General features: G+C 50.6%; 2 protein-coding genes across 19 annotated transcripts in view; both read right to left on the bottom strand.

Moving 5' to 3' along the window:
- Positions 1–9,755, bottom strand: part of LOC102447370 (uncharacterized) — a 106,548-nt gene extending 96,793 nt beyond the window's left edge. For 14 of the 15 annotated variants that reach the window (XR_016348661.1, XR_016348656.1, XR_016348659.1 and 11 more), the window contains exon 1: positions 9,607–9,755. The gene's annotated coding sequence lies outside the window, so the exon portion shown is untranslated. Of the gene's footprint in view, positions 1–9,601 lie in introns of all 15 variants that reach the window. The other variant, XR_016348657.1, reaches the window with a different exon arrangement.
- A 1,012-nt stretch (positions 9,756–10,767) lies between these two features.
- Positions 10,768–14,158, bottom strand: part of WDR97 (WD repeat domain 97) — a 70,389-nt gene continuing 66,998 nt past the window's right edge. For 2 of the 4 annotated variants that reach the window (XM_075916594.2, XM_089776080.1), the window contains one exon: positions 10,768–11,201. In XM_075916594.2, the coding sequence (XP_075772709.2) occupies positions 10,999–11,201 (203 nt within the window). In that variant the 3' untranslated portion in view covers positions 10,768–10,998. The remainder of the gene's footprint in view (positions 11,202–14,158) is intronic. The other 2 variants (XM_089776081.1, XR_016348655.1) reach the window with 2 other exon arrangements.

The following is a 14,158-nucleotide window of genomic DNA, read 5'->3' as shown; positions in this document are numbered from 1 at the left end:
CCTGCCTTTCCATGCTGCTGCCTCTCTATCAGCAGTGTGGGTGTGGGAAGCAGGTGGGAGCCAATAAATGTGGCGAGCCACCTGCCCCTCCCTTTCTGCCTCCCACCGAGCACCACCTGGCTCCCCACAAGCACCAGCTCTGCCTGCCCATGCTGCTGCATCTATCAGAGGAGGGAGGAGGGCTAGGGGAGGCTGCCATGAAGCAGCCTCTGTTCACAGAGGGCTGAGCTCCCCGAGGACGCAGGCTGCTCGGTCCGTAGGGACCTCGGGGCTCTTGCAGACACAGGCTGCTGGCACCCTGCCCTGCTGCCTCCAAGGCACAAGGGCTCGCCTGGAGTGCACTGGCTACTGGCCTCCAGAAATTATTGTTAACCCTGAACAGTGTACCATATGGACAACATAACATCTATAGATAACAGATTCAAAATGGAGTTTGTGGACTGAGGGACAATTCAAAATGGGAACCTGAAAAGCTTTTGCCGCCAAAATTACCATCTGCACACGGCACATGGCTGTGCACACTGCACCACCGTGCTGCACACAGTGCAAAAGTTTGCACCCGACTCTAGTTTTGCACCCAGCCCTACACCCTGCTTTGCACGAGAGATGCTTAGAGTTTCCCCACCTTGAACTTTATAAAACCCAGAATCCTGAGGAGATTGGGCCGGCAGTTTTACTACACCATTGCGGAAGGAGGAGACCTCTAGTCGGGAGACCGTGGTGAAGGCCCAGTCGAGCTGACAGATCGACCCATTCCATTCCTGCCACCCTCAGGGTGCTTCGACCCACACTGTGGCGATAGCCCAGTAATAGTGAGCCTTGGCTACCTGATTGCTCCCTACATCGGGACTCACAGAGCATCAACATCGTTCGGCACCTGCTGTAGTGAAGGTCCTCAGGGCACCTAGAACCGCTCTGACATCACCCACAAACTGCGTGTCCGTCCGTGGTACCGAGCGCCTCTCACTCCCTCAAGGACGCCTCAGTGTTCCTGACAGCTGCCTTAAGCTAAAGAGTAGAAGGTCCTGCCCATCAAAGCTGCCTCTGACGGACTAAGTACTGTATATCATTCTGCTTTCAGTCATCTCTCTTGTATTCTTTTATTTCAGAGGGTGAGGGGCTGGGTTATCAGTTCGGTGTTTTGTTGTTATTTGCCTGTTGTATTTTAATATACCTTTTTAAATTTAAATCTGATACGTGTCCGTGTTTATTCAACGGGACTGGGGGTAAATCTGCCGGTGACAGATACGGTGGTTTCCAGGCCGGACCTCCTTCTGGGAACAAAGGTATTTTAACATCTAATAAGAGCAGGCCCCATTACATTTCGTTTACTAGTCCACCTTTGCTGGTAACACTGAATAGTTGTGTAACTGCTAAAAGTTGATGTGGTTACACAACTATTCAATTACACACTATCTAACATGTCTAGTGGAGACACACATGCTGTGTTGGTTAAGGACTTTTACTCGAGTGAGTCAAGGGCCTGGCTTGCTTTACTAATTCTGGATGCAATTTCCTTATCAAGGAAACCAACACTCCAGATTATGGTGCCCAAATACTTGAACTGATACACATTTCTCAATGTTGTGCCTTGGATGAAGATGGCTGGAACTGGGACATTGGAATGAAGTGCTGGTTGGAGAAACACCTCTGTCTTCCCGATAGTGAAGGTGAGGCCAAAGAGCTAGGACGCATCAGAAAACCTATCAGCAACGACTGAAGAGTGTCACGTCTGTGGGCCATCAAGGGAAGTCTCTTGAGCAACTTGGTCTTGGAGAGGGAGCCATCAAGGTAGTAGTGGATATGCCCTGAACCAAGTCCCTTGTGGCATGGCTGAGGACAAAACTGAATAGCAATGGAACAAGTATGCAATCTTGTTTCACTAGATTTGAGATTTTAAATGCATCAGAAGAGTCACCCTCTTCTCCACTGATGAGCACTTGCATGGAACAGACACATGATCTGTATGAACCATTCTCGACAGCTTAGAGAGTACAGGGCTATTCCTCAAAAACTCTGTTGACTGTATCGAAAGCTTAGGTCAGGTCAATGAAAACTGCATAGGGAGCTATGTTCTGCTCTAAACATTTTTCCTGGACTTGTCTTTTGACGTAGATTACGTCCATACTACTGCAATCTGATCTGAACCCACACTGCACTTCTGGCAGATTCTTCTCAGCTATGTTCGCAATGAGTCTGCTCAGCAGAATGTGAGCTAGTATTCTCCATGCCGTACAGGAGACACAAACACCTCTTAGTTTCTACAAGTATCAGAGGGGTAGCCGTGTTAGTCTGAATCTGCAAAAGCGACGAGGAGTCCTGTGGCACCTTATAGACTAACTGAAGTGTAGGAGCATAAGCTTTCGTGGGCAAAGACCCACTTCGTCAGATGCATGTAGTGGAAATTTCCAGAGGCAGGAATAAATATGCAGGCCAGGATCAGGCTGGAGATGACCAGGTGGATCCAATCAAGGAGGATGAGGCCCACTTCTAGCAGCTGATCTGGAGGTGTGAATTCCAAGAGAACAGAAGCTGCTTTTGTAGTTAGCAAGCCATTCACAGTCAGAGCAAGCCATTCATAGTAGCCTTGATGAAAACTTGACAGAATGGGACAATTCAGCAAGTCTTTGCATGTTGAGGTGTTTTCAAGCACAGGGACTTTGTTTGAAAAAGTTCTATGATGCAACCTTATTCAGGACCCATCTGTCTGATGTGGAGAGAAGCCATTGGCCCTTCAACTTTAATAGTCTCCTCACCAGATGTTGCTCAGTGGACCTCTCTTGACCATCAGGCGGCATCAGACTGTTTCCAGTCTCAGAATTTGCATGGGTGGAAAACTAGTGTCTTCTCTTTCCAAGGTTAGACTTGTTCCATTTGCTTTTGTTGCAGCCTCACCTTCCATTCTTACGAGTAGATACAAAAATATTAAGACCTGTAATAAGGCCAACTATCCTTTCCCCTTGCTTTGCAGTTCAAGGGTTCAGTGAGATCTGTTTTGATATAACAGAGAGAGCCATTACCAGCTCCCCAAATAACAGACCTCTGGATATTTCAAAGCCACTAACATGATTTTGGCATATTCATTGCCCTTCCAGGCTTAAAGCCAGGGGAGCCATCTGGCCATAACAGTCATATCTTCAGCACAAGCCATGACCTCCAAAACATCTCTGAGCACACTGGCTCTGGCTACAAGCAGGATACGAGAAGTCATTCTTCTGCTCTACTCTGTGCTGGTTAGGCCTCAATTAGAGTAGTGTGTCCAGTTAAGGGCACCACATTTCAAGGAAGATGTGGAGAAATTGGAGAAGGTCCAGATAAGAGCAAAAAAAATGATTAAAAGTCTAGAAAGCATGAGCTATGAGGGAAGACTGAAAGAACTGAGCTTTAGTTTGGAAAGGAACAGACAGAGGGGGCATGATGTCAGTTTTCAAGTATCTAGAAGGGTGTTATAAGGAAAAGGGAGAAAAATTGTTCTCCTTGGCCTCTGAGGATAGGATAAGAAGCAATGGGCTTAAACTGCAGCAAGGGAGGTTTAGGTTGGACATTTTGCTAAGTAGCAGTTCTGCAGAAAAGGACCTGGGGGTTCCAGTGGATGAGAAGCTGGGTATTAGTCAACAGGGGCCCTTGTAGCCAAGAAGGCTAATGGCATATTGGGGTGCATTAGGAGGAGCATTGCCAGCAGACCCAAAGTGATTATTCCCCTTTATTGGGCTCTGGTGAGGCCACATCTGGAGTACTGTGTCCAGTTCTGGGCCCCCCCCATAGAAAGGATGTGGACGCATTTCGTTGGGATTGATCCTGCCTTGGGCAGGGGGCTGGACTTGACCTCCTGAGATCTCTTCCAGCTCTAGGATTCTATGATTAGGAAAAACTTCCTACCTGTCAGGGTGGTGAAGCACTGGAATCAATTGTCCAGGGAGGTTGTGGAATCCCCATCTCTGGAGCTATTTAAGAGCAGGTTGGACAGACACCTGTCAGGGATGATCTAGATCAGGGGCGAGGAACCTTTTTTGGGTTGGGGGGCCACTGACCTACAGAAAAATCAGTCTGGCAGGGGGTAGCGGTGGCTGGAGTGCCAGTGTAGGCTCCTCAAGGCTGGGGGAGAGGAGCCCTGAGCCCCGGGGGCCAGATCCAGGCAAGCTGGGGACCACATTAGGTTCCCTACCCTGATCTAGATGGTGCTTGGTCCTGCTGTGAGGGCAGGGGACTGGACTCGATGACCTCTCGAGGTCCCTTCCAGTCCTAGTGTTCTATGATTCTATGACTGCTGAAGCCACTAAGACTTTCTTTAATTCTGAACCTAAATGCATTAACATCTTAATTTTTTGTTTTATTTTAATTTTGGGGGGACATTCTAGCTGTCACACACAGCCCAGGGCAGGCCAGTATTACTATAGCAAACGATGCTGCAACAGCAGACCTCCTCAGAGAGGAAGATGCAGCCTCAAATGTATGGCACAATGGTATTTCTAGTCTACTGTTGCTGGGTTCTTTTGGGAAAAGTCCCCTTCTGTTGGGATAGCAGCATCTTTGACTAGTGCTCAAACTGCTCTGTACACTTGGGAAGAGACACCTGCTTATCTATAGCACACTTTCTCCAGATTTCTAAAAACACTCTGCAATCTCAAAATCTTTGACAGAGTCTCCCTTTCAGATTGAATTACTTTTTCCAAATATGAAGGAGAAAGTGTGCTTCAGATTCTCAACAGGCTGGGAATTTTTTTTTCCTATTCTGTAGTAGTCTCCTCTTCTCCCTCCTTTGAATATTTTTTCTAATGGGCTCATTTGACAGAATACCCAGGTCTCTAAACACCTTTTGTAACATCTTCTCAAAGGACTCAGCTGGAAAAATATCCTATTGTATTGCTTCATCCTGTGTTTCAGATGCTGAGATTAAGAATCTCTCTCTCTCTTATGAAGGGAAAGACAGGACTATCCTGTCTTTTGTTTCAGCAAGACCAGACTAACACGGCTACATCTCTATTACTAGTCTCTTATGAAGGGACTTTCTCTCCTGGACTGAGAGTGAACAGATTTCCTAGTCAATTTTTTCTTTAACAATGTCCATGAACATAAGCAGGGCTCGACAAATCCGTGTATCTACTTGCCCGTGGCGAGCAGATTTCAAAGGAAGTTGCAAGAAACTCCAAAGAGGATAACTTTAGGCATTACAGCAGTGTTTCCCAATTTTATTTGGCCATGGAACCCTTTTCAGCTTAAAATAATTTCAAGGAACCCCCCTAGGGTTCCCAGGGTAAAATTTGGCAAGCCAAAAAAAACAAAAACAAAAACAAACAAACAAAAAAACACCCTGCCAGAATTGGTTGAGCAAAAAAACCTGCAAAATATTCTCTCTCTTTAAGAGGGGGCGGGGCGATGCCGCGTTCTCACGGAACCCTAACGTTTGCTTCACGGAACCCTGGGGTTCCACCAATTGGGAAACACTGCATTACATTATAAGAGCAGTGCCCTGTGTCCCAAATCATCAGAGCTCATACGAACAGGCAGTGAGTCTAAACCCACAGGAATATGACACACTCTATACCCAAGACAAACAAAGGGGCGAGAGAAAATTCCTTCCTAATCTCTAACACTTATTGGCTATCTTAGGTCCAACACAAAAGAATTTACATACCCTGTTTTAAAAACATATTGTATTTCTATTTAATAAAGGAATAAATAAATGTTAAATAAAATAGAATCACAGAATACTGGAAGGGACCTTGAGAGACTATCAAATCCAGTCCCCTTCCCTTACCGGCAGGACCAAGCACCATCTGCGTCAGTGTTTCTTAAACTTTCTAAGACTGAGGAACACCAAACAATCATTTTTTTTTAATAGGGAACACCGAGGATTTTTTATTGAGCACAAAAAACAAAAGGTTGCTTGCCCCTTTTAGGGTGGCCATTTTGAATGCTGTTGTTCTCTGCGGCACTCCTCCGAATGCCTTGCAGCACACCGGTGTGCCGCGGAACACGGTTTAAGAAACACTGGACTATGTCAACCCTGACAGGTGTCTGTCTATCCTGCTCTTACGTATCTCCAGAGATGGAGATTCCACAACGCCCCTAGGCAATTTATTCCAGTGTTTACCCACCCAGACAGGCAGGAAGTTTCTCCTAATGTCCACCCTAAACCTCCCTTGCTGCAAGTTAAGCCCATTCCTGCTTGTCCTATCCTCAGAGGCCAAGGAGAACAATTTTTCCCCCTCCTCCCGGACACCCTTTTAAATACTTGAAAACCACTATCATGTCCCCTGTTACTCTTCTCTTTTCTAAATAAAACAAGCCCAGTTCCTTCAGTCTTCCCTCATAGCTCATGTTTTCTAGACCTTTAATCATTTTTGTTGCTCTTCTCTGGACCTTCTCCAATTTCTCCACGTCTTTCTTAAAATGTGGCGCCCAGAACTGGACACAGTACTCCAGCTGAGGCCTAACTAGTGCAGAGTAGAGCGGCAGAATGACTTCACGAGTTTTGCTTACAACACACCTGTTGATACAACCTAGAATCATATTTGCTTTTTTGGCAACAGCATCACACTGTTGACTCATATTCAACTTGTGGTCCACTATGACCCCTAGATCCCTTTCTGCCATGCTCCTTCCTAGACAGTCGCTTCCCATCTTGTATGTATGGAACTGATTGTTCCTTCCTAAGTGGAGCACTTTGCATTTCTCTTTATTAAACCTCATCCTGTTTACCTCTGACTATTTCTCTAACTTGCTAAGGTCATTTTGAATTATGTCCCTATCCTCCAAAGAAGTTGCAACCCCACCCAGTTTGGTATCATCCGCAAACTTAATAAGCGTACTCTCTATCCCAATATCTACATCATTGATGAAGATATTGAACAGTACGGGTCCCAGAACAGACCCTTGAGGAACTCCACTTGTTATCCCTTTCCAGCAGGATTTAGAACCATTAACAACAACTCTCTGACTACGGTTATCCAGCCAATTATGCACCCACCTTATCGTGGCCCTAAGTTATATTTGCCTAGTTTATCAATAAGAATATCATGCGAGACCGTATCAAATGCCTTACTAAAGTCTAGGTATATGACATCCACCGCTTCTCCCTTATCCACAAGGCTCGTTATCTTATCAAAGAAAGCTATCAGATTAGTTTGGCATGACATAAGGATTAACTGTTGTGTTCCCTCCCTCTGGGGCATTTGGTACTGACCACTGTCAGCAGACAGGATACTGGGCTAGATGGACCTTTGGTCTGACCCAGCGTGGCCGTTCTTATCCCTTTCTGCAGGGCTCCTTCCTAGACAGTCACTTCCCATTCTGTATGTGTGAAACGGATTGGTCCTTCCTAAGTGGAGCACCTTGTCATTATTAAACTTCATCCTATTTATCTCAGACCACTGCTCCAGTTTGTCCAGATCATTTTGAATTATGACCCTATGCTCCAAATAGGAAAATGGTTCCCAGTCTAATGATTCTCTTAAAAATCACATCAGAAAAAGTTTAATATAGTTTAAGTTTCCGTTCATTTTCCAAGCAAGTAACTACTGCAGTTGCCAGAGGGATATAAGAACGGCCATACCAAGTTAGACCAACTGTCTGTCTAGTCCAGTATCCTGTCTTGTGACAGTGGCCAATGACAGGTGCCCCAGAGGGAATGTACAGAACGGGTAATTCATTCCCTGTTACCCATTCCCAGATTCTGACAAACAGAGGCTAAGGACACCATATCTACCCACCCTCGCTAATAGCCATTGACGGACCTAACCACCATAGAATCATAGAACCACAGAGCTGGAAGAGACCTCAGGAGTCGTCAAGTCCAGGCCCCTGCTCTAGGCAGGACCAATCCCAACTAAATCAACCCGGCCAGGGCTTTGTCAAGCCGAGACTTAAAAACCTACAGGGATGGAGATTCCACCACTTCCCTAGGTAACCCATTCCAGTGCCTCACTACCCTCCTAGGGAAATAGTTTTTCCTAATATCCAACCTGGACCTCTCCCACCACAACTTGAGACCATTGATCTGTCACTACTGAGAACAGCCTCTCTCCATCCTCTCTGGAACCTCCCTTCAGGAAGTTGCAGGCTGCTATCAAATCCCCCCCTCACTCTTCGCTTCTGCAGACTAAACAGACCCAAGTCCCTCAGCCTCTCCTCATAAGTCATATGCTCCAGCCCCCTCATCATTTTGGTTGCCCTCCGCTGGACCCTCTCCAATGCGTCCGCATCCTTCCTGTAGTGGGGAGAGGGGGACAGAACTGGACACAATACTCCAGATGTGGCCTCACCAAAGCCGAATAAAGGGGAATAATCACTTGTCTGGATCTGCTGGCAATGCTCCTCCTAATGCAACCTAATATTCCATTAGCCTTCTTGGCTACAAGGGCACACTCTTGACTCACATCCAGCTTCTCATCCACTGTAACCCCCAGGTCCTTTTCTGCAGAACTACTACTTAGCTGGTTGGTCCCCAGCCTGTAACAATGCTTGGGATTCTTCCGTCCCAAGTGCAGGACTCTGCACTTGTCCTTGTTGAACCTCCTCAGATTTCTTGTGGCCCAATCCTCCAATTTGTCTAAGTCACTCTGGACCTTATCTCTACCATGAATTTATCTAGCTTTTTCTTGAACCCTGTTAAAGTCCTAAGCTTCACAACATGCTTTGGTTTGGCAAGGAGTCCTTGGCTGTGCGCTGCGTGAAGAAATACACGTTGAACTTCTCTAGTCCAGCAATATCTGTGATCCAGCATGATATTAGTTATCTGGACGTCCACTAATCATGGGTGTGGCTACGTTTCCCTCTGCCCCAGAAAGTTTGCTTACAGCTGAGAGTCCTGGCTCTCAGTGTTCTGTGTTCCTATGTAGCTCTAATTGATCCCTAAGAAATCAGTAAGCAGTGAAGGGGTTGGCCCTGCTGCTAGACAATATTGACCTCCTATGGTTTGGCACCAGTCAGGTACCGAGGAGCTGGACTAGAAAGGGTCACCCTTTGTTTTAAACCTGCTACCTACCAGTGTCTCTTGTGGTGTGGGAACAAGTAAATCCCATAAGAACATAAGAACGGCCGTACTGGGTCAGACCAAAGGTCCATCTCGCCCAGTATCCTGTCTGCCGACAGTGGCCAGCACCAGGTGCCCCAGAGAGGGTGGACCGAAGACAATGATCAAGCGATTTGTCTCCTGCCATCCCTCTCCAGCCTCTGACAGACAGAGGCCAAGAACACCATTTTATCCCCTGGCTAATAGCCTTTTATGGACCTAACCTCCAGGAAATTATCTAGCTTCTCTTTAAACTCTGTTATAGTCCTAGCCTTCACAGCCTCCTCCGGCGAGGAGTTCCACAGGTTGACAACACGCTGTGTGAAGAACTTTCTGTTATTGGTTTGAACCCGCTCCCGTTAATCTCCCTCCAAGCCGCTCTCTAGCCAGGCTCCTACAGCGGGGCCGGGCGTGAGGCAAGTTACCCCCCCCCGCCAGCACAGCGCCCCCCAGCCCAGACAGTGACACGCCCCGCCCCCCAGCGACACCCCCACGGGCGCGCGCCCCGCCCCCCAGGCGACACCCCCCCCCCCCGCCCCCCCCCCACGGGCGCGCGCCCCGCCCCCCAGCGACACCCCCCACGGGCACCTCACCGCCTCCCGCGCTCCGGCCGCCTGGCCTCGCCTCTCGCCCGGCCTCGCTCGCGGCCCGCGCGCCACGTGACCGGGGCAGCCCGCCAATCCGCACGCACCGGCCTCTCCCGCCCACGTGGCGCGCGGCGATTGGCTGCGGCGGGTTTGGGCGGCAGAGCGGGAATCGAAACCGAAAGGCGACGGCGGGAGCGCGCCCCCGCGGCCCCGCCCCCTCCTCCCCGCCCCGGGCACGCGCCCCCCGCGGCCCCGCCCCCCAACCCCGCCCCGGGCACGCGCCCCCCGCGGCCCCGCCCCCGGCCGGTAGCGGCTGTTCCTCGCGGGGCTCGTCGCCCTCGCGCCTGCTGAGCCGCGTGCAGCCCCCAGGGGCGGGAGAGGGGGGGTCCGGGAGCCGGGCTCCTTGCGGCGGGGGGGGCGAGCGGGCTGTTGCAGTCAGCGCGGCTCTTGCTTTCTTCTGGGCATCCGCGTCCTGCGGACCCTGCGTGGGGAGCGGGCTCGCTGCGTGTCCACGCGTGGCCCCAGCCCAGGGCCGTTTTCAGAGGGGCGAGGCCTGTGCCCCGGGCCCCCTTGTCCCTCGCAGAGACCCTCTAGGGAACCGGAATGCCCTCTCTGAGACCAGCCGCTTCCCCGAGCAAAGGCTGCCTCCAGGGACCCCGAGAGCCCACTAGTGCTGCCTCCAGGGACCCCGGGAGCCCACCGGCCTGCAGCCGTGCTGAGCTGCTCTGCCACTAGTGCTGCTCCATGGGCACTGACGAGTTCGGGCGCCCAACGGGATCCTTCCAGGGATCTGACCCTGAGAAAAAAGCTGAGGTCAGGGCTGACAGGCCAGTCGCGCCACCTCCAGTGATTGCAATGGAGTTGCACCAGGGAGGAATGCTGCCAAGCCTACGGCCTCAAGGAGCCTGCACCATGGGCTCTGCTCTCCCGCTGGCCAGGGTATGTGTGCATCCTCACTCCTGCCTCCCTATGCATGAGGGCGCTCCACCCGCCCTGCGCCTCCTCTTCCTGCAGGCGGAAGCCCGAGAGGGAGCAGAGTCCTTTCCGACAGGTTGCCGTGGTCCCTTCCGTGGGTGTGGTACAAAGCCATGTTCAATCAATGACTTTTCATCACAGCCGCAAGAGAAGGGAAGGGGAGACGCAATGCAGCTACTGAATAGAACAATCCTGAGTCTACATTTATTATTTCCCCCGCACGTTTTGTGTTGTGGAGCTTGCTCCATCCAGCTGTGGGTGTTCAGCTCTTAGCTGGGCCTCCCATCGTCACCGCACCTTGTTTCTTTAGTTCCTTATAGACAGAGCCAGAAGAGCCTGTTTATAGTCTGCACTCAATGGCCTCTGCTAATGATCAAGTCTAGGAGTCAGGCCAATGCAGGGCCATCCAGGGCAGCCATGTCTTCAGGGGTAGCTGTCTGCAAGGGAGAGCTTTGGGATGAAGTATTTCCGGACTTTCTGGTCCATGGAGATGAACATGGTTTGCGCAGCTGGCACGTCAGGATCGGGTGGGAATGGGTTCACGTTGATCCGTGGCAATGGCAATTTAATAGCATGCACAAATCCCTTCAACAGAGGGAGTGGGAAGATGCGCGGGAGGTAGAACCCTGTGTTGAAAGGAGAGAAACAAAAATATATTGAAAAAGAAGAGCACAGACGTGCAGAGTAGTCGGGACTAGTTCTTTCCTTTGTGTGTGCTCCTACCGGTGGCCAACGTACGTGGCAGTTGGGTACCAACTGTCATATATTCCTATACACCTAAAATTGCCAGTTGAGCACCTACTGGGACTGCCCACAACCCCTGCCCCCAGAAATGACCGGCTAACGCAGGGCACACAACATAAAAATGGCCATGCTGGGTCAGACCAGTGGTCCACCTGGTCCAGTAACCCGGCTTCTGACAGTAGGCAGTGCCAGGTGTTCACACCACAGGGCAAGTTCATCTAGTCACAGCTTCTGTCAGTCGGAGGTTTCACAACACCCAGGCTATGTCTCTATTGCGAGGTTTTTGCACAAAAATGGCTGTTTTTGCACAAAATCCTGCGGAGCATCCACACCTCAAATGCGCTTTTGCACAAGTAAAATGGCAGAACAGAGGGCTTTTCCGGTGTAGGTAATCCTCCTTCTACGAGGCATAGCTCCTTTTTGCGCTACAGCTATTGCGCAAAAAGGCAGGTGTGGATGCTTCACAGGGGTTTCTTGCTCAAAAAGAGCCCATCAGAGAAAGCACAGGTGCTCTGATGGCTATTCTGTGAATGGCCTTCAGAGCTTTCTTGCGCAAGAGCATCTGTGCAGCATGGACGCTCTCTTGAGATGTGGATGCACTTTTGCACAAGAAGGTTTTGTGCAAGAACACTTTTGCAAAAGCAAGGCTTTTGATACGGTCTCCCACAATATTCTTGCCACCAAGTTAAGGGAATGCGGATTGGATAAATGGACGGTAAGATGGATAGAAAGAGGCTAGAAGGCCGGGCCCAGCGGGTAGTGACCAATGGCTCGATGTCAGGATGGCGGTCGGTTTCTAGTGGAGTGCCCCAAGGTTCGGTTCTAGGACCGGTTTTGTTCAATATCTTTATTAATGACCTGGCTGAGGGGATGGATTGCACCCTCAGCAAGTTTGCGGATGACACTAAGCTGGGGGGAGAGGTAGATATGCTTGAGGGCAGAGATAGGGTCCAGAGTGACTTAGACAAATTGGAGGATTGGGCCACAAGAAATCTGATGAGGTTCAACAAGGACAAGTGCAGAGTCCTGCACTTGGGACGGAAGAATCCCAAGCATAGTTACAGGCTGGGGACCAACCAGCTAAGTAGTAGTTCTGCAGAAAAGGACCTGGGGGTTACAGTGGATGAGAAGCTGGAGATGAGTCAACTGTGCCCTTGTAGCCAAGAAGGCTAATGGCATATTGGGGTGCATTAAGAGGAGCATTGCCAGCAGATCCAGAGATGTCATTATTCCCCTTTATTCGGCTCTGGTGAGGCCACATCTGGAGTATTGTGTCCAGTTCTGGGCCCCCCACTACAAAAAGGATGTGGACGCATTGGAGAGGGTCCAGCGGAGGGCAACCAAAATGATTAGGGGGCTGGAGCACATGACCTATGAGGAGAGGCTGAGGGACTTGGGTCTGTTTAGTCTGCAGAAGCGAAGAGTGAGGGGGGATTTGATAGCAGCCTTCAACTTCCTGAGGGGAGGTTCCAAAGAGGATGGAGAGAGGCTGTTCTCAGTGGTGACAGGTGGCAGAACAAGGAACAATGGTCTCAAGTTGTGGTGGGAGAGGTCCAGGTTGGATATTAGGAAAAACTATTTCCCTAGGCGGGTGGTGAAGCACTGGGCTGGGTTCCCTAGGGAAGTAGTGGAGTCTCCATCCCTAGGGGTGTTTAAGTCTCGGCTTGACAAAGCCCTGGCCGGGTTGATTTAGTTGGGATTGGCCCTGCCTAGAGCAGGGGGCTGCACTTGACTCCTGAGGTCTCTTCCAGCTTTATGGTTCTATGAAAAGACTTCTTGCGCAAAACCCTGCAGTATAGACGTAGCTCCTGAGGACGGGGCTGTGTCCCTGCCCGTCTCGGCTAGCAGCCAGCAGTGGACCTGACCACCTGTACCTAGCTAAGTCTTAGCTGGACCCAACTATACTTTTGGCCTTCACAGACTTGCCGGCAGTGAGCTCCGCAGGCTGGCTGTGCACTGGCCTTCGTTCTGCTCCTTTCCAGCCTGCTGCCTCTCCATTGCATTGGCCTTGCAGCTGGTTTCTGGGCTAGGAAGCCCGGCCTGGCCCCTCCTCCTGGGACTCCACCCCACTCTTCTGTTCTAGAGCTGTTCTGGGTTACTGACAACCTCTCCCTCTCCTTCCATCTCAACTGGGGAGGCTTTTAAAGGCCTCCAGCCAGCTGGCTCTCACGGCTGGGGTGTGGGAGGTCTGACCTAGTGGTTAGAGCAGGAGTCAGGCCACGTCAGACCCCAGGAGGTCAGAGCTGGAGGCAAACAAGGCACAACTGAGAGTCACATGTCCGGAGGCAGATGGAGCAGGGCCCCAGGAGATCAAAGGCTGAGCCAAGCCAGAGGGCAAACCAGGAATCAGATGGGGCAGGGCCCCAGGAGATCCACAGGAGCGCGGAGGAAGCAGCCCTAAGCAGGGGAGCCCAGTTGCATGGACCCCCATTCCTATCCTTGGGTTAAAGAGAAGCTGGGGATCACGCGAGACCCCCGGTGTCCAACCAGCCGATCCCTGGGTGGGAGCCCCTGTCAGAGGTCAGCAGCCGTCGCAAGTCACCAGCGTGCCTGGTGGGCGTGCCTGGCCCTGGGCCTCGTGACCCTGGGTCCCTGACAACATCTTGAGTTGTTTTGTACCCTCTGCTCAGGGCTCCAGGGTCACTTGGGCAGTGGGGAACTTCCAACGCCTGCTTGTTTGTGTATTTATTTGTCCTTTTAAAAACCGGCCATAGATCCAGCTGGGACCCGGGCAGTCCACGGAAAACTCGTGGAATTGTTATTGCAACTGGAACCCTTCAGCTCCCCGCCCATACCCAGGGGCTGGTTGGTTTGTTGCACTTGTGTATGGCTTTCAGCT

The sequence above is a fragment of the Pelodiscus sinensis genome, chromosome 2 (genome assembly GCF_052426305.1).
Source record: "Pelodiscus sinensis isolate ZL-2025 chromosome 2, ASM5242630v1, whole genome shotgun sequence".
Classification (NCBI taxonomy): domain Eukaryota; kingdom Metazoa; phylum Chordata; order Testudines; family Trionychidae; genus Pelodiscus; species Pelodiscus sinensis.
This window is presented reverse-complemented; position numbering and strand designations above follow the sequence as displayed.